The sequence below is a fragment of the Ammospiza caudacuta genome, chromosome 2 (assembly GCF_027887145.1).
Source record: "Ammospiza caudacuta isolate bAmmCau1 chromosome 2, bAmmCau1.pri, whole genome shotgun sequence".
In the NCBI taxonomy this organism is placed as follows: Eukaryota; Metazoa; Chordata; class Aves; order Passeriformes; family Passerellidae; genus Ammospiza; species Ammospiza caudacuta.
In genome coordinates, this window is record NC_080594.1 from 103,339,376 (window position 1) to 103,366,950 (window position 27,575).

Consider the following 27,575-nt stretch of genomic DNA (forward strand, 5'->3'; position numbering starts at 1 on the left):
CCTCCAGGATTGTTAGCTCCCTCCTGGTTGTCTCCAGCCTTTTCACAAGGTGAACATTCATCTGTCAGCATCATGAAGTCATTCTGACAGCAAGATTTTGCTTGCCACGGAGCAACAGAGTTCAAGAAGCCTTGAGCAGTGGTATCAGACTGGCATGAAAACCATTCCCTTTCCTTGTGCTGCAGTGCTCTGAACCCCAAGGGCCATCCAGCAGCCTGTGTGAGAGGTGTCTGTGCTCTCAGAGAGCCCTCCATGGGTGCTCCAGAGTGCTTCTGTCCCTGGCACTGAGTGCTGTGGGTGCTGCTGGTGCTCAGTGCTGTGGGGCTCCTTGGAGAGTCTCTGGCTACTTTGACTGCAGCTGCTGACTGCAGAACCAGTGTGGCCACCATGGCTTTAGAAAGGGGATGAGGAAAAAAGAGCAGCTTGGAGGAGTAAACATTGGCCATCGGGCTAAGCAATCAAATAAACTTCAGAAAAGAGTTTTCCTGTTGTGAAAGTCCAGTACTTTGGCTCAAAGTTAAGTTGAGAAGGGAATGTAGATGTGCTCCATACATGAAAGTGTATGGCTAAAAGGCTTCTGCACAAACATCTATCAGTGAGAAGCGATGGTGTTCTTACTTATTGCTTTGATTATATATTTGTACTGAGTTCCTAACTATTGTGACTCAAAATTATTTCACTCAGCCTGAGTGAAACGTGTGATGACACTGTTTTGAGCAAAGCTCTTGGTATCAGAGTGCTGGAGACAGTTTAGCATTACAGTATGAGTCAGAAAGTTCTTGGATTTATAGTCAGGTGAAAATGAAATTGTGTGAAAAACATGATAACTGCAAACAAAACCTTGGTACAAGACTCTGCTGGCAGGAAAGGTTCAGGAACTGGGAAACCAATTTTTACTCTAAATCAGTAGAGTTTTGTTTTTGTCTTTTGAATTACTGAGGAGACAATTGTGCAGCAGCCCATCAAGTTATTATCATAACCAAATCTGCATCAGAAAATGAGCATGAAAGGCGACTCTGTCTCTTCTGTGCTTAAGTAGCCTTGTGAGTCCTTGCAGGTGTTCCTGCTGGTTCCACACGAACACAAAAGGGAGCCTGCAATAATGAGCTCCTCTGCAGGTTCTTCCCAAGGGCTGGTCTTCCACAAAGGGATTGAAAGCATAATTTATTTAACAATATCAATTGCTCAAACATCTCTGACTGGAAAGGACAGAGAGATCTTGATTAAGAAGTACTACAGAGAAGAGGATAAACGGATCACTACATTTCAGAGAATATGAATAGGGAAAACAGGGAAGAAGGCACAGGCCAGTAGTTTCAAACTGTGCAGGTCTGTGCACCACAAAGCCTGGTGCTCCAGGAGCCCTCAGGCCCAGAGTTTTCTCCAGAAGGGGTGGTGCAGGTGGCTGCTCTTTGGCTGATTAGTGGGACCCAAGAGTGGGTCAGGCAGGTGCTTGTTTGGAGGAGCCCATGGGAAAGTATGGATCACTCAGCTTCCTCCACCGTCCCAAGTGTGGTGAAAGACAGGGGTCTGGGTGTGCAACCTGTGTTCACCACAGGCAGTGTTGATCCCAGGTCCTGAGCCCACAGGCTACAGATAATTTGGGTGTGTGATAGGTAAATTTACATTAACACAGCAGCGCCGATCCCTCTAGGATATGGAAACTGATTCAGTTAAATTAAAAAAAGAACTCTTTGCATGAATCTTGCTAAATGCTGCTGCTCATTCCCCTTTATCTGAATTCCATTTCCTTTCCTCTAACCTGCCCTCTTTATCCCATTTTCTTTCTTTGTGTTTATTAATATTCAGACCATCCAATTTCTTTCAGCGTACATTCTCACCTTTGCCATATTCTATTATTCCCATTATACATCCTCTTTCAATTCTGCATTTCCTTAAGTGCTTTACTGTACATGAAATGTGACTCAGTCACGCTTACAATTGGAATTGGACCATGTTATCCTGCCAGAGCCTGTTTTCTTTGACACCAGTTCAGCTTCAAGATCTGTTTTTACAGATGTTTATATTTTTAATTTTAAAACATTTTTTCAAATATAGAAAGAGAAGAAATATAAAAAGACAAAAGAATTCTCATAGACTGTATATACAGATCTATTTATGATACCATTAGTTACAAATTGCTTAAATTATCCAAATATAGAGCATTTTTCCCTTTTGAGTTGAGTCAGCTGAAAGAAGCAATTCCGAATCCAGAGCCAGAAGATATGCTAGATAAGAATGATAAGTGGTTCAGTAATAGTAAGTAACTGATCAAGTAATAGTCAAAAAAGAAGCATGTGGAGTAACTGAGTAATGTAATGACTCACCCATTTTCAGGGTTTTTTTTTTTAGTCTAATCTTGTATTTATTTTTGATAAGGCAATTTTCACTGACCAAAGGTTTACTCTGATTTACCCATCTCTAATCTAGAGAGACTGGCCTGGCAGTCATAAAAATAAACAAATGCTCTTTCCCACCAGATTACATTGCTGCAAGTCCTAGGAAATCCAGAATTTAGGAATATGACCTTATAGAACAATTAGAAAATTAACTCTCTTTTCACAAACAGCAGAGACCAAAAGTGGAAGAAAAAAAGCTATATTGCCCAATGCTTCCTTTTATAATTTTAGGGTTTTGTTGCTTGGTTCAGTGCATTGAATCACTTTCAGTGGTTCACTTAGTAGTGACTACAACAGGAAATACAGCCCAGAGAAGATGTTGTAGAATGTTCTGAAGTCAGGTGAGATTTAACACAATTTTTATGCTATCCAATGAAGAAATAACACCGAGCCTGTATGTATAGCTGCACATGTTCTTAGCATTGATCACAGTAGCTTCCCTGCCATACTCCACTTCTGTGGTCCTTACCTGCTTTACTTGGAGGGAAGAGATTTGTTCCTATTGCTACAAAAATGAAATCCTGACTTCTTATTTGATAACAGTCATGCACTGAGTCAGTTAACTCTTCAAAGGTCAGTGAATAATGCAATTTGGTGAGATTCTTCCTAACTGAATGGCAGAGGTAATAACTGAACCTGCACAGCTGTGGCTGAGCTGAATGAAGATTACTTTTCACCTGAGGCAAGAACTTTTGGATCTACAAACAAAAAGAGTTTTCTAAAGCTGAGTTAAGAAAAAAAAAAAAGTCAGAAAAGCATAATCACAGCAGGAAAGCTGACCTTACAGAAGTAGGCACTCTGCTGTGCTCAGATACATACCATGCTGAATCCTGATTTCAAGTGCATCTTAAATATAAATGCTTCTTTGGTCAATATCAGCATTTGACTCTCTTTATGAATTTAATGACATTGTTCAAAGATCAGGCCAGTGGTTCTTGTTAGCAAACATGCAATCTTTCTCAGTTTTTTTCTCCTTAGTGGTTGTTTTTATCCAAGCTCTCAATCAGTGAAAAATTTACCACTTAGAGTCCAAATATTCAAGTGAGCATTTAATGACATTAAAGAAATATTATCTGTTGATTTCACTGGGAAAGAAGAGCAAAATCTTCTTGTTGTAAACAAAACCCAAGACTGACATTGTCATCTATCTGCAAGGGCTGACAGGATATGTTTTTACCAGTATCTTAATGCAGCCACATATAATTCTCAATTTGCACTGAGCTGAGCTCATGTGTGGGGGTGTTTCTGTGTGATGAATGTCTGTCAATTACTTAGCAATAAGAAGATGCTTCCTTGTAGCAGAGACATCAATCCTTATTTGTCACCTTTGTAAACTGATCACCATGGCTGCACCAATCTGTTGATTACTTACTTTGGTTCATACACAAGAAACGTTACAAGTATCGGTATTATTTATTTTATTTCTGCCAATATCAGCTTGCTGTGTTTACAAGCCAAATGAAGGGCGCTGAGATGTGCTAAGATGGTAGGGCTGTGGTAACCTGTGGGGGCTGTGTGAGCACAGAATCTTAAGGTTTTTGTGGATTTTTTGTGAGGTTTTTGTGGGGCAGGAATATTTCTTCTCCCTTTGACTGTAGAAAGCTTTGTTGGAAGTCTGGTTGGTTTTCAAGCGAAAAAACAATACTTAATCAAATGGTTGTAAGAGCTTATTCAAGACCAATTTCTTGAAGACAGAAGAGGACTAAACATGCAAAGTGAGACCAAGGAAAAGAGCAAAGCTGTGCAGAATACAGGTGATGAGAAGCTGATGTTTGGTGTTGCAGGTTTATTCCTGCGACAGCTCAGGCACTTTCTGTGGGTGTTGCTGCCTTCTCTGAAGTCTGACCAAATGGTGCTGCCTCTGCCCATGGCATTGGGTGATGTCAGGGCCTCTTGGTCCCCAACACTCCTGCAGAGCATGTGCACGTTGGCCAGCTCAGCCATAATCTTTTCACCAAGAGGGCGGAGAGACACAACCAGGCTGAAGAGTTGCAAGAGGCACAAATTGCTATTTACACATAGTGTTAAAGATGTGTCTGAGCTGCGGTGAGACCTGTCCCCAGCCTGTTCCTCCCCAGCATTTTTCAGGATCAGGGCAATGAGAAAAGTCAGCAGTGCCCTGGTACATGCCAAAGTCATAAAAAATAATGAGCAGAGAAAATTTCTCTTTTCCCCTCTTGTTTTTCTGTAGTTTCAATCTGTTCCCACTGGGGGCTAGGGCTCTGCTCAATCTTAGTTCCACTCTACCATGGTTTACAAGGCATGAACTAAACATAGTTCTTGGGTGGGGCCACCAGAACCTTCAGTTTCCAAATAATTTAGCATTTCAGTTCTATACTTTGTTAACTATTTCTGCAGTGGTCTGAGCTGGGCTTGAACTCCTGAGATATGAGACATATCCAGACACTATTGTCATCTTAGAGGTGTTACAGCCAGCAGTTGACTATCAATTTGTAAAAGCAGGGTTTTGACCCTGGTTATGATTTCATTTAGTGTTACTTGGTGCTCACTGACAGAGGTCAGCCTGTCCCTGCATCATCAATCCACAAGAAAATCTCACAGTTTGCTCCCAGGCTGAGCACCAGCACCATTTTCTGCCCAAATCACAAGCCTTCGTTTTCTCAGCTGTTACCTGCTCCGTTAGAAAAAGTGCCTTAACCTGTCACTCAGACTTCTTTTTCTTTGTCTGAAAAGTAGTCATACTATTTTTAGAGAAACTGAGGGCCTTTGAATAACAGAATCACAAAATGGGTAAGATTGGAAGGGACCACAATGGCTCATCTGGTCCAAGCTCTCTGCTCAAACAGGATGAAGTGGAAATGCTGCATCCTGTCTTAAATTTACTCTACAGAAAGAATGAATTCTCACAAATAGGAAAGACAAGGCAACTACACCATATGATTGCACAAAAGGACACATGATGAGTATGCCAATACTTCATATGGCCTTGGGAAAAAAGCCCAAGCAATATTGGCTTCACCGATCTGCAAACTGATTTTGTGTTCATGGTATTGCATTTTTCAAAGGTGGAAATACACCATTTGGGAAGGAAGATCAAAATGTGTCAATAGACTCTGCCCATGCTATAAAAAGAAATATTTTATTGTTTTTCTAAAGTGGCTTGACCTGGAAGACAGGTTTACTGCGTTTTTTTTTTTTGTTTGTTTGTTTTTTGTTTTTTTTTTTTTTTTTAATTTCTGCAGTATCGCGGGCTCCAGCCCCACTCTGAAGTTGGGGAGCATCTTGTTTTCTCTCTCCAGTGGGAATTGGATAAAGCTGGCACAGAGGTAGCTGTGACCACTCACAAACCAGGCCTGTATTTTTGGCATCTTGGCCTGGTTAGCACAACAAAAATAGCCAGTAGGCCTACTAGTGAATTTTGTTATGTGCTTGTTTGATCACCTCTTCTGGCCCCTGCCCAGGGGGCTCTCTGAGCATCTTTGTAAATTCCTTAACTTGCTGATCATCTTCAGAGACTTGAAGAAAATTTCCCTTTATCTTTGAAGGAAAAGCAAACCATAAATATTTCCCATACATTTCCTGGCTTGGATGCAGTCAGCATTTATTTCTGCATCAGCAGTGAGTGGGAGGTGTAGCATCTCATGACTTGGCAGAACCAGCAATAGAAATAGAGCAAAAATGTTTGGATGAATAGTTTATTCACTTAAAAAAAGAAGGCAATTTTGGGTGGCTCGAACAACTTGTGAATCCCTGCTGAACAAGGTGGACACTTTCATATGGAATCTGAATAACAGAAGGAGGGCAGTAGTGTTTTTTTCACCCCGTTTAAACTAAACATTTCTTGTTTTGTTTTGAAAATTGCCCACTTTTCATTTAAAAAGTAACTTTTGTTTCAGTTTTGATTTAAAATGATACTTTGTTCTATTTCCACCTTTCCAGTCTGCAAAATTCTTTGGAACCTTTTTCTCCAAGAGTTTATTTTAAGGCATGGGAGAAGTTAATTTCAAATTGTAAGATTTCACGGTAGCTGAAAATTTTATTCTTTAAAAAACCTTTTTATTCTTTAAAAAACCTTTTATTCTTTAAAAAAACTTTAAAAATTTGATTCTAAAAAAACCCAAAATATGGCATTGTGTAAAAACAGAGGTTTGTTGCTTCATATCACAAGTAAAAGCTTTTTTTCATAAGATTCTACCTACAAAAAGAAGTGAATATATATTTTTTAACAGAAACTGAGTACCTTTCACTGCATGTGGAAGGTATTTTCACAGTGCAGAACCCTGGGAGTGGATGGATGTGTCTTTATTTCCATTTTACACTCGTTTGACAGAATCAGAGAGTTAAAGCAGTTGTCTGGATTCTCATGAGACTGGCATTGCAGCAAAAACAGAGCTCACATTTGGGTTGATTCAAAAATGTCAACAAATGACAGCTGCTGAGCTGCAGGACCCATGGCCATGTTTTCCCCTGGATCCTCTCCACAAAGGCATTCTTCATTCTGCTGGTGACACATGAGAGCTCTGGGAGAGTCACGGTGACAAAATAAAAACAGTTTGAGAAGCGAAGGTTTAATCCCCTCAAGTCCTTCACCAACAGAGTGATTCTCCTTGTATTTTCATTTCCAGGAACTTCACTGGGGCCAGTGATGCTACAGCAGTATATGAGGAACAAGCTGGTCTTTTTTTATCCAGTGGGCATGGCCAAATAACAAATAAGGAAAATTAGGAAGGGAAAGAAGCAGCTTTGTCACATTTACTGTACTTAGCCTTGCCATACTTGGCTCTTGATGCAGACAGCTCTAATTCGGAAAAAGTTCCCTCATTAGCTGGCCCTAAAACATTTACAAAGCATCTGAATAATTGATACAATTTATGGTTTTATTGGTGGGAGCCATTAAATCCCCTCCTCCCAAACAGCATTAGGGAGGAAGCTTGGCAACATGCAGTAAAAAATGGAGCAGCTATTTAAAGAAAGTAAAGGACAAGAAAATCTTATTGGGCTTTCTGAACATGATAACACTGAACAAGGCAGAGTTTCTAAATATCCACTTCTAAAAGTATTTTATAGTAAATGCAGCCAGTGTAATGTCAATATTACAGGCTTTTCAGTGGAAGTTTTACAAGGTCTGCCTTTGAAACAACCCCACTTATTTTTTTATTTTATGCATGCTAACTTAATAATGTCAACTTGGAATTTGTATTGGTGCTGGATTCTGTGCTGCAAGTGAAATTATGGGAAAGGTAGCAAGTGCTTAGGTAACGGTCTCTATTACATAAGGCTCATGTGGGGTAATTTCTGTTATTCTGCTCTGCTCTGATTAGTTTTACATCAAGGTACTGGCTAACAGAGATAAGTTATAGGTTTTATCTAGCCAAAGTTAGCGTATATCAAATACACATGTATACCTGAAATAGCCTTCCAAAACTCCATTCTTGGTCAAAAAGGAGACTGGCATTTTTAGGGTACAGTTTATTTGACTATAGTCAAACATCTGTGTTCCACTTAAAAGAATTTTGTCCTAAAATTGCTTGTTTCTTAGCATTAGTTGAAAAAAATCCCCACATGTACATAGTGCTTTTTAAGGTAGTCTGCACTGTCCTACCTGTACCCAGCAGTGAGCATGGAGCATGGACATGGTAGTTAAGGAAGCTGGAGAGAGAGTACTGTCTGATGAGTCCTTATCAAAGCCAATGCTATAAGCCTTTAAGTTGAACAAGCATAGGAGTTCTAATGGTTTACTATGATCTGGGGGAAAATCCCCTAGCTGATAATGTTGGTTTTGAGTTTGATGGAAGAACCTGCCTGAGCAATGGATGTGTCTAGGCTTTCGTGATTTACTCAGTTTTGCAGACTCCAGGTTCTATGAGCATGTCAGAAAATTCCATAGGATTTTAGGCTTTGAGCAGCACAATTCTGTATATACTGGAGGTTCATAGGTAAACTACATAAATTGATTTGAAAACAAAGGTGCCAGCTTTTACTCATTGCAGGATTTTACTGTTTATTTATTTTTAATATGGTGCTGGAAGCAATTGCTTTCTGTTTTCTTATTTAAAGCTGTGCCATGGTGTGGCCCTGGCCAAACAATTGAACAAGCTACGTATCTGCCAAGGATATCGTGATTCTCTGATTCCAGCCCAGCGGCCTGCAGTTAAAATAATCCAGCTGGCTCAGCAGCTATGGGGATACACATTTATGGTAGCACAGTATAAGTGGCAGGACTACTAACTCAGGGCTTCCTTTATGATTTTGCCTTCCCTGCTTTAGGCCCACCAGGACAGGATTTGCACAGTCAGAAATGCTGATTCTTCTGACTTCAGATCCCTGTATTGTGCTGTTTCTGACAGCACAGTCCAGCTGTTTATTCATGTTTAATACATCTCCTAAGGGCGTTTGTAAAGGAAACAAACTGCCCCTTCAAGGAAAGCAGCAAACAACCAAATCTCAGCTGCATTTTACACAAATTACAGTGACTTGATTCCTGCTGTGCCTCAGCCTGTGGCACAGAGCGTCTGGGACACTGTCGAGTTTTCTCTGGTTTTCACAGCTGCTCAGTAAAGACGTAACTTGTACAATTTTTGATATGTGAGGGAGTGAGCTACATACCTGCTGTGTATCTAATTGAAAAGCACAGATTCATGGTGTCACCTCAGCCTGTGTGAGCTGCATGGTGGGCAGCGCCACGTGGAGCTGCACTATTGCTGCTGAAAGGCATGTTCCTCTGATGCAGGCTGAATAACAGTGCTTGGCTCCTCTAAAATGTCATTCTCAATGTTCAGGATCTGCAGGATGAAGCTCTGTATTCTTTCTGTTGTGCTTTAAATGGCAGTTCCTCTGCTCATACTGCTTGCTGAAGCACATAGCAGAGTATACTCCATTTGACATTAACAAAAGCTCTTTTATGGACTTTTTGAAAAATGATGCTATTCAAGCAGATGGCAAATAGGAGCAAAACCTATTTGCACCTAGAGGTACAATTTACACCTAGAGGTGTGATTCCTTCCATCACAGAATGGTTGCCCAGCCAAAAGAGTGAGGTCATTTTGAATGCAAAAGGACAGAAGTGGAGTTTTCCAAGGTGGAGATTTGGTCTCCTTAACATGAGTGTCAGGAACACAACATCCTTTTCTGCTGCCTTTTCAGACCACTATAAGTTTTGGCTGCAATGAAATGTTTTGCCTGCAGGTTATTATCTAAATGTTTATAATATTTCGGGTTTAGGTACAGTCCATTTTGCTCATCTTGATTCATCTCTATGGGGGTGCCATGGGTCTCTGTCAAACTGAGGTGACCTTGAGTATCTGAGGCATCTCCAGGGCACTGGTTAATGTGTGATACTGAAGCTTTGTGCTCTGCTGAATTAGCAAATGGATGTTAGGTACCTAATGTGTCAATTTGTGATGCTGTTATTTAGACAACTATGTAAAGCCCTGGGTGCCTCTGCCTACAGAGGTGTTCTAAGCTCCTCCTTACAGACATGAAGAAGAAGAAACTCTATTTGGGTGTTGTTAATCTCATTGTAGAGAAGACATGTAAAACAGTTCAAATACCTTGCATCCTAGATATGCCCATTTTTCTTCATTCCTTGATTTATTTATGTCAAAGTAATTTATGCATCTAGCTCACATGTGCATTGTAGACATTAAGTCAGATCATTGTAATTCCACTCAGGAGGTAATACCTGATAAACAAAAGAGACAACCTGCTGTTACCTAATTATAAGATCTCTGCTTAAAAACCGCAAGATGACAAGGAAAGGCAGAGACCAAACACCTATGGAGAATGTACCTTTGATATGCATAGTGTGTAGCTCATTAATTGGCTACTGTTTGGCCCAATGTGGGTAATATGATAAACATCTTGTGACATTGCAGTGCTGTCATATATCTGATTTTACTGTGGACCAGTCAATTCAAGTCAGAATAGATTTTTACTAGAACAGAGGCAGCTGTTTGGGTATTTTTAGTAGATAATATCTATGAAGATTTATTTTTCTTATAGAGATGTTGGGTAAAGGTATCAAGCAACTAGGATGGAATATTTAATTGGTAAAGTTGTATCAGCCCAATAGAATACCCTGAGTTCACTTTGAGGTTGTGGATACCAAATATAGCTAATTAAGCATTATGGTATAAAAATTTAAAAAGATGAAACCTATAAACTTTCTACAATTGTTTTTCAGTAGGTTTTTTGTCATATCTTGTGTTTGTATTCTATTTTCCAAACTTTGATTGTGACTCTAAGAACACTTGTATTTTCTTAAAGTAGCCCTGATTTTTCTCTAAAGGCGATAGCTCATTTGTGCATTCTTTGTGGACACTCATTTTCATTAATAGTTCAATTATGTATTTTTTTATCAGCGAATGAGTTAACAAATCAAAACACAGAACAAGAAAAACCCACCTCGTGGAACTCATGCTGTGCAAAAATGTGTTTATTTTTTTCTCATCTATATCTTCAGCTTAGGAAGTAGTTTGAGATATAACATGCTGTGTCCTATTTCTTTCTAGGTCTCCTATGTTAAAGCCATCGACATTTGGATGGCTGTGTGTCTTCTCTTTGTCTTTGCTGCTTTGCTGGAATATGCAGCAGTCAACTTTGTTTCACGGCAGCACAAAGAATTCCTGAGGCTTCGGAGAAGGCAAAGAAGACAAAACAAGGTACAGCTGCTCTTTACCTGGGGGAGCTGAATGTGCCCTGACTGCCCTGCTCATCTGCAGCTGATTTCCTACCTCACTTCTTGCCCTTGCAGGAGAGCCTTTTTCTAAACTTTCCTTTTGAGTGATTTACTCCTCGATAAAGAGTTCGTAATTGGCTGCTGAGTTTATTTGCAGTATATTAAGTTATTGACAAATGTGAGTAATTGGTCATCAATTCCAAGAATTTTCTTCCCTTCATGCAACTGCTGAGGCAGCTGGACCTCTACAAATACTGTGCTACTACATGGCACCATCTGTTGGATGCAATGACATAATAGAGGAATGATATTATCCAGGTGTGCTGTCACCAGAACATGCCTGAGATCTGTCTTTTCTAGTGCTGCCCTAACTATGCTAAAATGGGAGATTCCCTAGGATAGCCCATTGCAATGATTTGCAGTTCTGCCCTCACTTTTACACCACTAGCAGCTGGTGTCTTTCCCAGCTGAAACCAGGAAACATGGGCATTTTAAAAAAGGAGAAGGATTAGGAGAATTTCCTCTTGGGCTTCTGTCATTTCACAGTTTGCCTCTGATGCAAACTTCAAATTTTCTCTTTGTGAGTGTCATTATCACAGAATTTTATGCCAGTGACTGACATGTAGAAGAGGAGATTGTAACCTAGATGTCAGTCTAGAAATAATTTTGGGAAGACTGTCCATCTGTCCTGGGTTGTTTTGTTGAGTTTTTTCCCCATTAAATGGGAAGACAAGAGTAGACATTAAATTGAATTTTATTCGAGTCATGATCATTCCCATGTCTAGAGAATCTGGAACTGTAAACTCTACATATATATTTGTTAGGTGAAGTAAATATTTGCTTGAGCTGCACGAGTGCTTCAAGCCACAAATAATGGTTTCCTTTACAAGAGGGATGACAACAATGGCAGAGGGCATTTGTGTTTTGACAGGTCTGTCCAATAAATGTTCTGTAGCTAATGTAATATTTGATGGATACTCTGGGAAGAAAGCTGTTCTCTAGTTTAATATTATTGTCAGATGAATTGAGATTCCAGTGAAGATTAGATTACAGGAGAGAGCAGAGCTGCTTGCCTGTCTACAGGCCACACGCACTGCCACTGGAAGCCTTTGTTTTCAATCCCAGCATGGCAGCAGCAGAAGCTTCTGTATGGCATCTGTAATTTCATTTTTGGATGCAAGATCTGTTTTTGTGAACAAGTAGCCGTCCTTGGTAAGTAACAATATCCAATGACATTACTCAACTTTATGAGATTTCAGTAGTAGTCATTCATCTGCTTCGAAAGCTATTATTTTGGTGACTGTGAAAAGAAAGTTATTTAAAACCAAATCAGCAGAAGACTTGTGTTTATCCTAAGCCTCGTGGTGCACAGATTCTTTGCAAAATAGGTAACAGCATAATTAAATACAAGGAAATATGCAGCTGAGTAAGCGAGACCTATCCATTTACATAGGCTTGCTTTTTTCCTATGAATCTGGTTGCACAAATTTCAAAATAGGGAATGTTACTAAGACCTCTTTAGGAGGTATTTTCTGCACCTCTGTACTTGATTTTGTCTCTCACGATTTTCTCAGTTTATTTTGCCTTGAAAGTGATTCTCGTTGTTTTGCATGATGGTCTTCTCTAACCAAGCCATTCTTCTCTTTGCCTGTTGTGTGTGTGTGTGTCGTCATGCTGCTGCTGTGGTATTCCCATTCTTGCTGCTGCTATCTATGCTGACACTCTGGGGACAGGCACAGACTGTGGCTGTTGGGAATGAGAGCGTTGAGTCCGTGCGGCGCATGAATGGCTTGCGGAGCAAAGAGTCATCAGCTTACGGGACAGTGAATCAGATCGGCAATTCAAGTTTGAGGGTAAAGCTGTAGTGAGAAAGAGAAAACAAGAGAGATTTAGTATGTGCGATGATGCCATAAATCAGCAAAATGGACCATTTTGATTGGCATCTCTAGTAGTCTCTTGCATTCTCTTTGCTAAATGCCCCCACAAAATACACAGTGCTGTCCCCAGCATGAACAGCGGTTTCATGTTGTACATTCTTATGGCCCACCCTTATGCTTGCTTTTCACTGTGGCTGGGCTATGCCACCCCTATTCCAAACCTCTTGAGGAAAGTGCATGCATATTCAGCAGCTTGGTCCTGTGTAAAGATAGAGTGAATGGGGTGGGGGGAGAGGGCCATAGGAAATGCCTTGAGACAGTAAATCCCACATTGTGTCATCTTTCAGATGAGCGTGTTCCAACAGAATGTGGTACGTATAATAAAATGCATTTTTCTTGCTGTGGTATTTACTCCTGAACTGTCAACCTGCAGCCTTCCTCATCATGATGTCCCAAGCTCTGCTTAGTGGAGTATGAATAGCTATGAATGAAAAAAGTATTTCCTTGGTTTCTTTTTATTTGCTTGGAGAAGAGCCATGAAGTTAAAATCTTTTACACCATGTAACATAGCAGATCAAAAGCAATATGATAGCTGATGCATCCAGATCAGGGGTGAGTTGTGGAGGCAATAAAATCAATGATGGAGAAAGAAACAAGCTTACTGTGCAGCTCACTGCTTGCTACTAGTGGCTGAGGAATGAAATGTGTTCATTTAAATAAAATGGGACTGGGGTTTTAGTCTTTCAGGACTCGATTTCCCAGAACAAAAACATTGTCTGAGATACTCTTGAGCTGTAAAGGGCTTCCAACTATGATCAAGCTCTGTGAAGTCATGTTATTATAAAATGCAGATGAATTCAGCGAATTTTGTACACTGTAAAGGGACTTAGTATCTTCCAAAATCAAAGCAAAACTCACAGTTCATATTACGCAGCAAAATTAAGATGGAGGGTTTACAATGCAATAAATAATTTGCTTTCAGAGCTACAACATCAAGCAGCAGAAGAGAGACTTACTTTCTGGATACTTTCTATTGTACTTTCTAATAATATTTACATATATACAAAAACTGAATATAAAAAGAAGAAAAAATCAGGGGTTCTCTAGGAGATATGACCAGTATTAGTATGCTGCCATGAAAAGCTGATGCATACAGCTACAAAAGAAGTCCAAGTAAGTACTCAGTGCTGCATATCTCACCAATTACAAAGTGCTGGTAGTCCAGCTAAAGTTTGTGTAAGTTGTGGGTATCCCCTCCTTTAGGGAAGCTTGCAGAAACCTCTCTTCTCCTTTAGAATGTTGTGCATTACACAGACAGCCAGGGACGTTCTCAGAGGGGCCGTGTCGCTGCAGTGCCTTTGCTGCAGAGCCCTAAGAGCTGGAGCTGCTCTGGTATTGTTTTCCCCTGGAGAACTCCCATCACATAACTGATGCACACTTGAGAGGTCAACAGAGGAGATGTAGCAAGGCAGAGGTTTCTGGAGCAATGCTGCCATGGTTGCAGTTTTCTGCTCAAGAGAAGGATGTTTGTGCACAGAAGAGAACATAGGAGCAGAGCCTGTGGTGCCACAAGGAGCCTCACAGGCAGGGAACTTGATTTGTTGAGGTATTGCTCACTGAACCAAAGCTTGTGTTGAATGTGAAAATCGTAGTCAAGAGCAGACAGTGTAAGAGTGTGGTTGAGTATCTACACTGCATCACTCAGTGCTAATCTAGGGAGAGGAAAAAAGGTGCTGAAGCACACCTAGCCTTGATTCCGAGATTTGCAACTTCATCTACAGGACAAGAAAACACCTGCTCTCAGTTTTGTTAGCCTGTATGTCTGGCACTGCTTTTGTCATTGCCTGCGCTGGGACTTGCTCTTCTTAGTGCTGCAACCCTCAGACCAGTTAGTCTGAGCAGACATCTTAAGAGACCATCAAATCTCCTAAATCAAGCATCAGATTGTTAATGTTTTTCTAGGAAAAGTCTGGGTTGTATTGTTGTAATACAATTGTCCAGAAATTGTATTACAGGTGAACCATTTGAAAAGACAGCTTTATCAGGACTTGTTGGCATCTTCCAAACACACAGAATCCCATTATCCTCAGGTTATCAGTGCTTCACTTTGTGTTCCCCATACAGTTTCTCTTGAAGAAAGCATTCAAAGTTTGTCCTAAAGGTTCATGTAGTCTTTCTGCTCAAGTTAAATACATCCAGAAGTGGAAATAAACTTGTATTCAATACTTGATTGCTGAGAGAAATAATTGCCTATTTCTTCTATATCATGGTACAATAGAGAGAGTACAGGCTGTAGAAGCCAGGAGTCTAATGGTACTGGGGATGTAGTAAAGTTGCATAATATTAAAATCTAAATTTTTATGGTGCCAGATCACTTGAAAAAAAAAACAACTTATTTTTAAAATACAATTTTTAATAATTAAACATTATTTCTTAGTTTTCAAAATGATGGATTTCCAGGGAAGCAGAACTCTTTACTCAGGTTCAATCATTTCTTTTTGAAAACAATAATTATTATGTTATATGATCAGTAGTCAAAATGAGTCACAGTACAAGAGTATTCACATTATCATCTCAAAGATAACTTCCTAAATTACATTTGTGATGGTCACCAGTGTGACCAAGACTAGGGGTTAAGTTTGGGACGATTAGTGTTAAAAGCAATATGTTCTAGCTTGAATGAAGAACTGTGCAGCAGGAAGATGTGACAGGTTTAATCCCATGCGCAGGGAGCACAGAGCAATACAAATAACAATGCTGCAACCAAGGGGGCTCATATGCATGCAGATTAGCAAAGGGGTCACAAATGGTGTTTTGAAATGAAAGAGCTGGGACTAAGTGTGATTACAGAAGCAAAGGATAACTCTCTAAGCAAAGCTGGAAGAACCTGGTTGAATTCTTCAGAGCATTGTTGGCCTTGGATGGAGCTGCCAGTGGTGAAGCAAGTACCACAAGTGCCCAAACAAAGTCACTGAGATAGTACAGTATTTCTACCTTTCAACAGTACAAGAGATATGCATTGAGCAACACCAGCTTCTACAGACCATCTCTATCATTTTAATCATACTGAAATCCCTCTGTCAGATCCCCAAATAATTTTCTATAGTTTTCTACACTTGCCCCTAGAAAAAAAGTCAGTGCCTTCAGCCTGGCTTTGCCTTTAAAGCACTTGGCACGGCTGTCCCTGGTGGGAATGTTCTCCTGCTGTCACCGTGCGCAGCGCGTTGGGCGGGAGGATGTGTGCGCGCGCGTTATGTAAGGTGCCGCATCATGTGAATAATGGAAGTGCTCAAGGAAAGCCCTTTTGCTGAGCTATTTTTGGTACTCGCTGAACAAGCTCAAACACACGAGTTTCATTGTGAAAAATAGGAATCTGAGTCTGAATGGCTCTTTCTCTCTCTCTCTCTCACATCTTGCTTACTTAATGGATAAAGCTCATGTAGCTTCTGCTGTAGATAAACACCCTCAAGATACTGTGGTTACTTTTATTTCTCCAGGGCAATTGCACTAGTGCTTTAATGTAACTGTGCAGATGAAAATCCAGTAGAGGATAAGCACAAAAAAATTATCATTTAGCTTGAAGTTATAGTCCCACATACAACTACAGAGAATATTTAGCTGTAGTTAAACAATAGACACAATTTGCTGCATCATGTTGCCATGTCACTTTGTGGCTCGTCTGAATGTCCTTTTCTGTCTTTTTATATTGAGCATGAATAAGCTAAGAGTGGCCCTATTTAATATCAGTGGAAGTATCTGTATTGTTTATAAAATGGACATACCTCACGTACTTTAAACATTTAAAAACCCCCGTCATCTCAAATTTGAAAATTATCTTGATATAAATCCTTAGTCTAGCTCTAGGCACAAATCTAGAGACATGAGTTCCCAAAGAAAGAGCAAACCTGTAAAAAAAAAAAACAATTCAGCCATGGGGGTGGTATCCAAGCAATGGATCAAAAAATTCTAATAAGAGCAGTTAGACCAGATGGAGAGTCTAAGTTTACTGGAAATGTAGATTTTTCGGTGAAAAGCAAACACAGACAAAGAAACAGTGGAAGAGAAAAATTTGGTTTCATAGTGTCCTGTTTACAAGGGTAAATGAAAGTGAAATGGAAGTTTTCCCTCCTGTACTGGAGAAAGGAAGGTTAAAAATTCTAAACAAATTACTGTGTTTTGTGTATTTTATTGCATCAGACACAAAAAGATGATGGACTATGGTGGGGTGGATTTTTTGCCCCAAACCAAGAAACAGAAGAGAAAATGGATTGCATTTCAGAATTCTATTTCTCTTGCATTTCAAGGGAGAGAATTCTGAAAACCAGATAAAAAAACATGAAACATTCTGTAATAACAGGCAGACCAATTTATGGAACATGTCGTACCAGTTCCTGAGAAAGTCACAAACATCTAAACAATAATTGAAGTGGGTAGAGTGCTAGTTCACAAGCTGGAGTAATGGATTCCAGGTACCAGAGTAGAAGAAAAATGAGGAGAACAAAATCAGGAGAAAAAAAATAGAATTTCTGGGGGGAAAACCCCCAAACAAACAGCACCAAACCACAAAGAAGCCACAGCAAACAAAAACAAAGCAAAACAAACAAACAAGAAAAGAAACACACAGAAAATGAGAACAAGAAAATCATGGCTAATCTAGAAAGGGTGGAAACCAGAGAAGTGGATAACTGGTGGGCAGAAGGTAAGGCTGCAGAATGATGAATTTTTATACCCACTGAACTGATCAGAGGTACAACAAGTGGTACTCTGTGGGGCAGGGGACAGATATTGGAGCTGTAGGGACCATGCATGGCACCAAAACAGCAAACAGGACATGATGCAGTATAATAACTCACATTGCCCAGCTTGCAAATACTTAAAAAAATTATTCCTTATGGTTAAATAGGATAGGAACAGGACATAAGCTGCAGGACAGCAATATTACAGTACTTCCAGTCTGGGGTGATGAAGTGACTGTGTGCTGTACCACAGGGGACAGGTAGGGCTGGGAAAGTCAGGAATACTGGATAAAGTTTTTTCTTGCTTGCTCAGTAGTGGAACTTTGCTTTAGAAACTCTGAGTCCTCTCTTGTACCTGCCCAGCACGCAGTGGCTGAGAGGATCAGCTCTGAACTGACAAGCCTTAGAGACTGAAGTTTGCACTTCACTCAACTTTGTCCTGTTAGTAACTCCTGAACAGCAGGAGACACACCAAAAATGAACTCTGCAGTTTTCCAGCTCATGAAAGGTACTCTCCAGCTGGGTGCAAATGTCTTATTTCTTATTATACCTAGGGGAGAGTGCAAACTGAAAATAGGGCAAAGGAAGTTAGAAAGAGACAGGAAATGTTCTTATTTTTGAAGCTTTAAAGCAGCAAGTGGCTTTTCAAGAACCATCTGCCACAGGCACCAGATTTTTGTTTTCCAGATTATTTTAGAAAATGGTGATTCTTTCATTGGATGTGTTCTGGCCCACCTCATATCACTCCAGACAGGGAGTGAAAAGCCATCACAATCCAAAGATATAGGCTTAGGCAGCACAGGAGACAACTTCTACCCCAAACTCTGTTCTTTCATTGTAGGTAGCTTGACTCTGTCCATGCCCAGAGTCAGCACCCAGTAAGGCCTTGTTGTCAGGGTTTCTCACTGCTGTGATGGCCAGGTCCTCATTCCAATGGAGGAAGTGAAGGCACCAGGATGGGAGCAGTTTCTGATCCATCATTGCCAGGGGTCTGTCGTGATGCCTCATATCAGTTCTGAGTTCTGTCCCAAGTCTCATTTTCAATAGCAAAAAAAATATTTCAGTGTTGGTAAATATAAATTAGTATTTCTACAAGAGAGTGAAGGGGTTGAGCAGTAAGAGCCAAGCACAATGCAGGCTGAGAATGCCAGCACTCTGTACCCATGTATTCCCACCCTCACCAGCAGCCCTGCTCACCCTGTGGATCTCCAGAGCATACTACACCAGTTGTATCAAATTACATGGAAACTGGTGAGATGGGCAAGTGTTCAGTAGGATCCATGAAATGCATATTTACATCTGACCCAATTAATCCCCTTCTCCACAGGGGATAGAAGCTGCTATTTGAATGTAATTAATTGTGAAGCATTCTGTAATGATGTTGTCCAAATGGCATTGTTCAAAAACAAATTGTATTAACCAGGCTGCTGAAAGTTCATTCTCTCTCAAGTCTGAAAAACTTCATGGGTTCCAGTAAAATCCAGTTTTTACAGTACTTTTAAAAAAGTGATTTTGAAACCATTTATTTCTCCACCTTTATTTTTTTTTTTCCTGGGGGAAACAGCCTTGTTTATAGTCATTCCTGTTCAAGTTGACAGCTTTTCTTATGGCAAACTGATCACTCAGAGCCTGATTCTGACACATGTGGCTTGATTTAATGATCAGATGTGTTTATTCCTCTTGATCCACTGCTGGAGAAAGATGCTATATACTGCAATATGATAACTTGTACTCGGGTATTTCTCTTGTGGCCCGATATTTTAATTTGTTTGTTTGTTTATTTGTTTGGTTTTTTGTTGGTGGTTTTCATGGGTTCATTTTTGTTTGGGTATCTTTTTTTGGTGGGGGATAGCACTAATCTTGCACTGCGTGTTACTGGGAGTAGATGGATAGGATAGGTGAGGAAGGAGATTTTCTTTCCTACAACATGAGGAGGGGGCTAGGGGTAGTTGAACTGGAAGGAATTAACACCTTGAAACAGTATAAATTCTGAGCACTTGTTACTGAATCTTGCCAGAGCCCTCACAAAGATTCATTTTGAGTGGGGAGCACCTGAAAATTCCATGCCAAGACAAAACATAAGTCACTAAAAGTTTACTCACTTCCACTCTCTGTGAATTCCCAGTGTTATCTCAGAGCTGTCCACTGTCTCTTCCAATACTCAACATCTTCACTACAGAATGATCAATGTCAAGAAGGACTTATTATTGAAAAGCTCCATTTTCCATTGGCTGCATGAATGTATCTGGCATACTGAGCATGTCAGAGTGTTTTTAGCTCCTGGAGAAACAGATTGGAAAGGTCAGAAAATGCTGCTGTGTTTTCCAATGCACATGAGGTGCCAGAAGTCCAGAATCCTACCTGTGAATTTCTGCACTGATCCTGCAAGTTCTCTCTGAGCAAGGGCATAACTCTTAAAGTAATTTAATTTCTAACTTTTATATGTAATTTTTCATACAGATACTGTGTGTGCATTTGTACATACAAATAATCCACCTGCATAAGTGCAAGTTTTTCACCAAGGTTTTATTTTCTCTGCAGTAACATGACAAGATTCTTAGGAGGCACGACACCTTTGCTTTCATGCTTCACTACATTCTCTTTAAATGGTTCTCCATGTGTGTTGTGATATAACCCTTTCTGCTAGTCATGTGGAAGTGCTCTGCTTGTGACTCATTCCCTTTTCTGTTAAGCCTTCCCAAGCCTGCTGGTGGTAAACTTGCTTTCAGGTTCTCTGTAATCTTCATCTGTCAAAATAATAGCTACTTTAGAATTGAAATCACAAACTCTGTTCATTAGAGATTATCTGAGTTGCACACGTGTGAGACCTTGCACACCATTCCAGTAAAGAAAGTTGTGCATTTCCTCTTCAGGATGTAAAGTCTTACAGGCATCTGCAAGTAGCAGCCTTGACACACTCTAGCACAAAGTTTATGAAATTTATCTACCGGTTGTCTGTTAACTTATGCCATCTTTCTTTTTGACTTCCTCAGTGGGATCAGGCACCAAGTCCACTCACTTGCACCATCAGCAGAATTTTCATCTTCTAGGCTTTTTTTGTGTGCTGATCCTCACAGGAAGAGAAATTCTAGCAAGTCTAATAGAGCATGATGCCACTACAGGCTGGTGAGATAGAGAGAACTTGTGCATCACAGGATGCTCTTTTACAGCCCTTGGTAACCTCTGTCTGTAAGTCCTTCAAGGTGCTAATGCTCTTTTTTTCTCCATTACAAACCTAGTTAGATGAATTAAGGGGTATTTGTCTGGTGCAAGTGTTTCATTGTGTGTCCAGAATGGGTGGGGTATACACCAATGAGTGGATAATCAAATCTTCTGAAAAATCACTATGTGCTCTTGTTCAGTGGCTTTCCTGCCCTGCTAATAGACTTTATGTGTTTCACTTATAACCTTCCAGTGGCTCTTGCAGAAGACAGTGGCCTTTCTTTCAAGATTTGCAGGTTCTGGCCCCATCCTTTCTGGAGGAATAGAGGCAAATTATGCACCTATTTCACTGCAGTTTCCTTGTTTGACCATAATGACAGCTGATCTTCCATCAGACAGGTCCCTCCTGAGGTACAAAAAAATACCTCCAAGGCATTTATTTTGGAACAAACACGTGTATGTGTGCGTGTGTCCAAGGCCAAAATGCAGAAGTGGCATAACTTATTTTAGATACTATTCTCCCTCCATTAGCTTTACATTGTATTTCCCACTGAGGTCTCTGGATTTGTTTTGTGCCTGTCTACAGTTTTCCCATATATTGGTGGGTATTTGTCATGAGCAAAAAATTGTCAGTTTTCCCATATATTGGCATACCCTGCCATGCCCAGGCTTCAGTTCTCCTGAATTTATTAATTCTGGTTCTCCTTTTGAGCATCTTACATTTGGGTGTCATGCTTCTCACTCCAGGTAGCCTCACCAATATTTCTAGCTATGAATTCTCAAGCAAAATTAAAGAGGATTAGGGTTTTTAAAATTTATCTGCTACTTTCAAAATTATTGCTCCATATAGCTTCTTTTTTAATTACTTCTCATCTGTTTCCTACCAAGCATGAGCTTAGATGCTCGTCCTCATTTGCAAAGATGTTTTATGGTTTTTCAACCTACTCACTGTGTTTTTCATGCAGCATTTGTTTTCATCTCTAACTTCTAGCTAGCAATAGTCTAATTTCTTATCATGGACCCCATAAAACTGGATTCCTATCAGAAATAAGATATATCTTTATTATAGATTATTTTTTTTAATGCTTATAAACACTTGTTTTAGCAATGCCTATGGAAAGGCATAACATTGAATTTAGATTCTTATTTTCAGGTTTACATCTTAGGAAAAACAGATTGTCACCTTTTCAATCTTAACATGCAGCATTATAGTCATAAAATGAAAGGATTTGGTTGGAACATTTATTTGTGTCATTATCCGGACTTTCAAGTTAAATAACCAGTGTAGCTTTGAAATTCATGAGGCAGTTGTTCAGCAGCTGGCCACATCTCTGTGCTGTGGGAAGCTCCATCTGGAGATCACAAACTCCAAGAAGGTTGTCCTGTGTTGGGCCAGGGCATCTGTCCTTGATGCATCCTCCTGGGCTCCAAGACTTTGCAGCTCAAGAACTCTCCAAACCAGAGGTGGTATTTTTGTGATGAGCAGCCTTTGCTATTTATGGATAGAGCAGTCAGTTCAATATGATCATTCATGAATTATTAAAATACTTTTTTAAAACTTGCTATGAGTTGTTCATATGAGGTCTGCATCACTTGTGGGACTAGGAGTCTGTATGGCCGCTGGAGCCAATGGGAGTGCAGGCTGGAGGGAAAAGGGTATTGGAAACGGAGGAAGATCTGGTGTGAGGTGAATCCAAAGATAGAAATGACCAAAGCTCTGTGTTAGATGAAAGCAAACAGGATGACTAATGGTTTTGCAAACTGTAGTGCATATCCACAGTGTTTGGTGGGTATTTGTCACGAGCAAAACAACCCTGAGTTCAGTGACTGTGCCTGCAAGGAGGGCAGGGTTGAAAGACAAAGGAGGGGAGGCAGTTGTGCTAGTTTTCTTTCCTTATCTGATGTATTTCTGTTTGCACAATTACACAAACAGCAGCAGGAACAAAGTGAGCACATTTAGGGATTTAGAACAAGACAATTTCTTTCAGGTTTCTCAGATGGTGGCTGGGGGGTGACTGGTGGTCCTTAGCCCATGCAAAGAAGAAGAAACAATGGAGAAAACAAGATTATTTGCTCTCATAATTAAAAACATTTTAAAAGGAAATCCTTAAACACTAAGTCATTGCTGCTGTTCCAAACTTTCACTTTGGCTTTAGACTTTATTTAAAAGCAATTGATTATCTAGCTGTTGCAGTTCTCTTTTAAAATGTCTTTGAGAACTGACATTTTGTTCCTTATCTTGAAAATGTCCTAGATTTGTCTGTCATGAACTCTAGTGGAGTCAGTTTTATATTTTTTCTAATGGGTTGGTCTTTTATTATGCTGCCCTTACTGTTACCTGTACTAGATGTTCATGCAATGGAGACACAAAATGTACTTTTTTCTTAGGGACCAGACAGGAGTGTGAAGAAAAAATAACAAAAAAGTCGAGAGAGAGTAGCTTTTTTCAGGCACAGAAAATGTTGTCTTGCTTCCTAAATGTAAATACTGCTTTTTTTCAAGTTTGCACAAAGGATGTTTTTCCCCAAAGACATGACAGCTCTTTTAAGATGCTCTGGTGCTGTATGCTGCTGTTCTTTGACTTCTAGATACTGGGGATGCCTGTTTATGTTGCCTGTCTCTTATTTGCTCTTTGATCTTTGTTCACTTTCCCTTGTGGCTTATTTTGTTGTAAAAATAATGTATTTGAATTTTACTTCTTGATGCATGGAGACTGCTGCTTTTGTCACACTTCTCTGTACTGTTAGTGCTTTCCTCTTTGGTGAGTTCTCTTGTGAGTATTTGTGTAGCTGGGGTTGAATATCAGACATATCATGACAACAGATCTTTTTCACCAGATGCTGTATTTGAATCCAACAGCTGCTATTTCATGAATATTTTTGAAGCCCATGTGAAGCTTAGTGATGTTTTTATTGCATGTGGCATCCCAGCCAGTGTTCTCAGCAGCTCACCCTTTTCCTGTCACTGCTGTATGTTCCTTGCTGCCACACCTGGCTCTTGTGAGTCTGTCCAACATTTGCCTCCTTTAGCTATGAAACATGAACCTCATTCTCCCATGGTGAGGTCTCATTCACCTGAGGGGAGATAGAAAGGCATTTAGCCAAAAGCACCACACCCCAGGTGTGGTACAAGGGTGCCCAAAGGGTAATCAGTATGACATGGTGGGATGTAAATTTTGACCTTTATTTTACCATAAGTCTTCCCTCCTTGCCTTCAATTTCAGAGTGAAGATGTCTTAGGAATTGGTACCATATGAATCTGGGGATCTTTTCTGCTGGCAGCTTTCAAGCCTTCGAAGCAAAGAGGCTTAGACTTTAGCCTCTTTGCATTTTTAAAGCTTTACAATTTAGAGGAAGCTGTTTGGCCTGGACAGTGATTGATTTCTATTCTATTTTTCAGACTACAAGCACAGAATTGTAGGATGGCAGGGAACAGGACCAGAAGAGCCCTTGAGAGCCAGCTAGCAGAACCAGCACCAGGCAATGCACTGGACAATTTACAGTTGCTGAAAATATTAATCAGTGCTGTTAAACATTATTCTGTAATGTGCCCAGTATATCAGAAGTGAGTTTAAAAGAGATTTGTCAGGGATTGCTCCTAAGGGAGAGTGTGAGTTGAATGATATCTTTTTGTAGATGTGCTGACCCATAGTTGAGTATTTACAATTTACATCCTGTAATTCTCTTTGACTTGCAAGTACTTCTGGAGCAAAGGTGAGTAAAAAAGTCTCTGAACAATTTACCACTCTGGACAGAAATAGTAATAGGCTCTTTCTGTCCTAACAGTGTTTGCTTCCCCTTTCTTCTGCAGCAACACAGATTACAGCTGCAGATATGCTGCTGAAATATAGCTACACAGGTTTGTATTTTGTAACTCATGCCAATCTTCTACTGAGATGCCTGCTTTTTTGTTTGTGGGATCTCATTCTTTCTCAGCTGCCCTTCACCCTTTAGCCCCTTTTAGAGGCTGCCCCAGACTTTAACTTCTGTCTGGACTGAGGAAGCAATTTCTCAACATGTAGATGAGGAGCCAAGATTAATCCAATACTTATTTTGACAGAGATATATAACCTATAAATGCATTATACAATCTAAAAACAACCTGCCTGAGCAATTAGCTCAGTAATCAGACATTTTAAAACAGTGGCAGAAGAGCAGAGCTATGGATTATGATGCACAGTGATTTAGGTTATTTAATAGAAAGCATGCAGAATTTTAATTACAACCAGGAGATTTTACATTTGCTGCAAGTACTCTTGTGGGTTGCTAATATGACAACCATGGTATGATGAGGAGGGACCACATAAGGCAAGATTTGAAACCTGGCAGACAGGAATACAGAGGCCATTTCATTTCAGGCCTGCAAGAGAGCACATTTCTGAAATGAATATGTGACAAGAGGAAAGTATTGGATTTCTGTGTGAGGAGCTGCCAAGTCAGACAAACAACAGCCATGTATTATCTGTGATGGTGAAAAGATCACATCACTTGTAACCTTTGAAGCAACAGGGAAACCGAACGCGGCGTCATTTTATAATGATCTAAGAGAGAACCCTCTCTTTCCCTCCCCTCCCTGGTTATATATAGCTGTTAGAGAGAGCCCTGCTGAGCAGAAAATGGAGCATATGATCAAGGGCTGTCCAGTGAGTCAATTTACTGACTAATACTGTAGATTATCATGTCAAATATATAGCATCAACAGTATGAGCAATAATGAAGCCTAGTTTATTTCTTTCCTGTAAATTGAAATCAAGATGTGATTGGAATTGTCACACCTTGGATATATGAGCCATATTCTCTTAATCACCCAAAACAAATTGCTTTATTCTTTATAGTGACTTGTATTTTAGGATCTATTCCAAAACTGGCAAGCTGAAACGATCTATTTAAATGTGTCAAGCACGTTTAAAATATCCTCTAGACCACTGTCCCCTTAGGTGATGGTTCACTGGTCTCACACTTTGAAATACCTGCTCCCTTCAGACACAAAGAAGGGACAACTCAGCCTTAGTTGGGAAGGAATCATTCAGCACAGCACCATGCAGAGACACCCTAAATGAACTCCAGTATCAACGGTAAAACATCCAGCTGTGAAGCCAACATGGAAAAACACTCGTGGAAACCCCAGATGGCCATTGAAGGGAGCCTTTCCTTGCCTGGTTTTCTATTTTCCTATGTCTCAGAGTGTCAGTGAGCAATTATGAGGGGGATATTGCCAATACTGTGCAGTCAATACTGGGTTAAACTGATCACTGCCTGAAGAGAAGTTACAGTTAAGCAACCTGCTAAAAATTCCACTCCAAACAGAAGGAATTAATTTTAATTTAGCTGTACAATACCAGACTTGCATTTTACTGGTTTCCAAGTCCAAGGTGAAAGTCTAATTGCCTTTGGGTCTGTCAAAATTTGAGTGGGAGCAAAAACTTAGGGAATTAACATTTGAATTGCAAATTACTGCCATTCCTTCAGGGTTAAGAATCATAATCAATGTTATTGATTTCCAAAGTCCTTTGTCTAAAAGATGAGTAACTGAAGAGGCTTTTACAAACTGTTTACTAACAATAAGTCACAAAACCCAAATATTGCATTCTGTTAAGTGTAATTTCCTGAAACTGGTGAGTAAACTTTTACAGAAATTAGCAGAGTGTTATAAATTTAGCACATATAAGGAAAAGCAGATGGTACTGCTGTGATTGGACATGTCATTGGAGTATTCCAGAGCATGCCAAGTCTTTAATCTCTTACTATTTGCATATACTACCACATTACTCAGTTTTCAGTAGACTAGAACATGTGCTATGCACAAACAACAACCCTTTTTACTGAGCTTTAAACTTAGAATAAAAACAAAATTCCATTTGCTGGTTTTGCAGCACTTGTGATCATTTTCCAAAGCCTCCCAAAGGTTCCTGTTGCATATTCTGGTTGGTCAGAACACAGTCACAGATTGCTGCATGGACCCATGCAATTGGTGATCCTCAGCTTTCCCTGCCAGCAGTGGGACAGGCTGTGTGTCATGAGCAGTAGATCAAATGAGAAGCATCACATTTCAAAATGCTTTATGGTACGGTAAACTCTTTGAGCACTTATCAACTCTGTGGATTTCCAAAAGCAGATTATTTTAATTAAAAACAAGCAAGCAAAAAAACAAACAAACAAACCCAACATCAAAACAAAACAAACAAACAACAACATCAACAAAACAAACAAACCCAACATCAACAAAAGAAAACAAAATCTAATTCCTGTCTATTCTTAAAACATAGAGTAACACCTCTCAGTTTAGAGATGGTCTTGACAAGGTGGAGTTCTACTTTTATGGCTTGCCTTTTCTTTGGAGGAAGATAATTTAGCTGCTAGGAGCAGAAGGGGCCACAGCAGATAGGACCTAAGGAAGGAACTGAATTTTGCGAGCAGAAGGTATGGGCCACATAAAAGGAAAACAGTGAGGATAAAAGCATCAAAGAGGAGGTAGGCAAAATCAGATCTGGGAGGCAAAATGTGTCAGAGAAAAAAAAAAGTTAAAAAGGAGTTTAAAAGGGAAGAGACAGTTGCAGAAATAAGGAGACAGGAAAGCAAAGGACCAAGAGTAGATATTAAATTGCCTGTGTTTCACATTAGACCCCATTCAAAGACCCCATCCATGTTTCCAGCTCAGAGGACAACAAATCAGTTTAATGCCCACTCATTCTGACTGTTCAGTGTGTGTGATATCCTACTGTACAGAACGTAGGTTGTCACCAAACACCTCTTGTCTTCTCCTG

The 27,575-nt window shown here is 40.0% G+C and overlaps 1 protein-coding gene across 1 annotated transcript in view; it reads left to right on the forward strand.

The window, feature by feature from the left end:
* Positions 1 to 27,575, forward strand: part of GLRA2 (glycine receptor alpha 2) — a 117,592-nt gene that overhangs the window by 79,700 nt on the left and 10,317 nt on the right. The window contains exon 8 of the mRNA XM_058825448.1: positions 10,871 to 11,020. Coding sequence (XP_058681431.1) covers positions 10,871 to 11,020 — 150 coding nt within the window. The remainder of the gene's footprint in view (positions 1 to 10,870; positions 11,021 to 27,575) is intronic.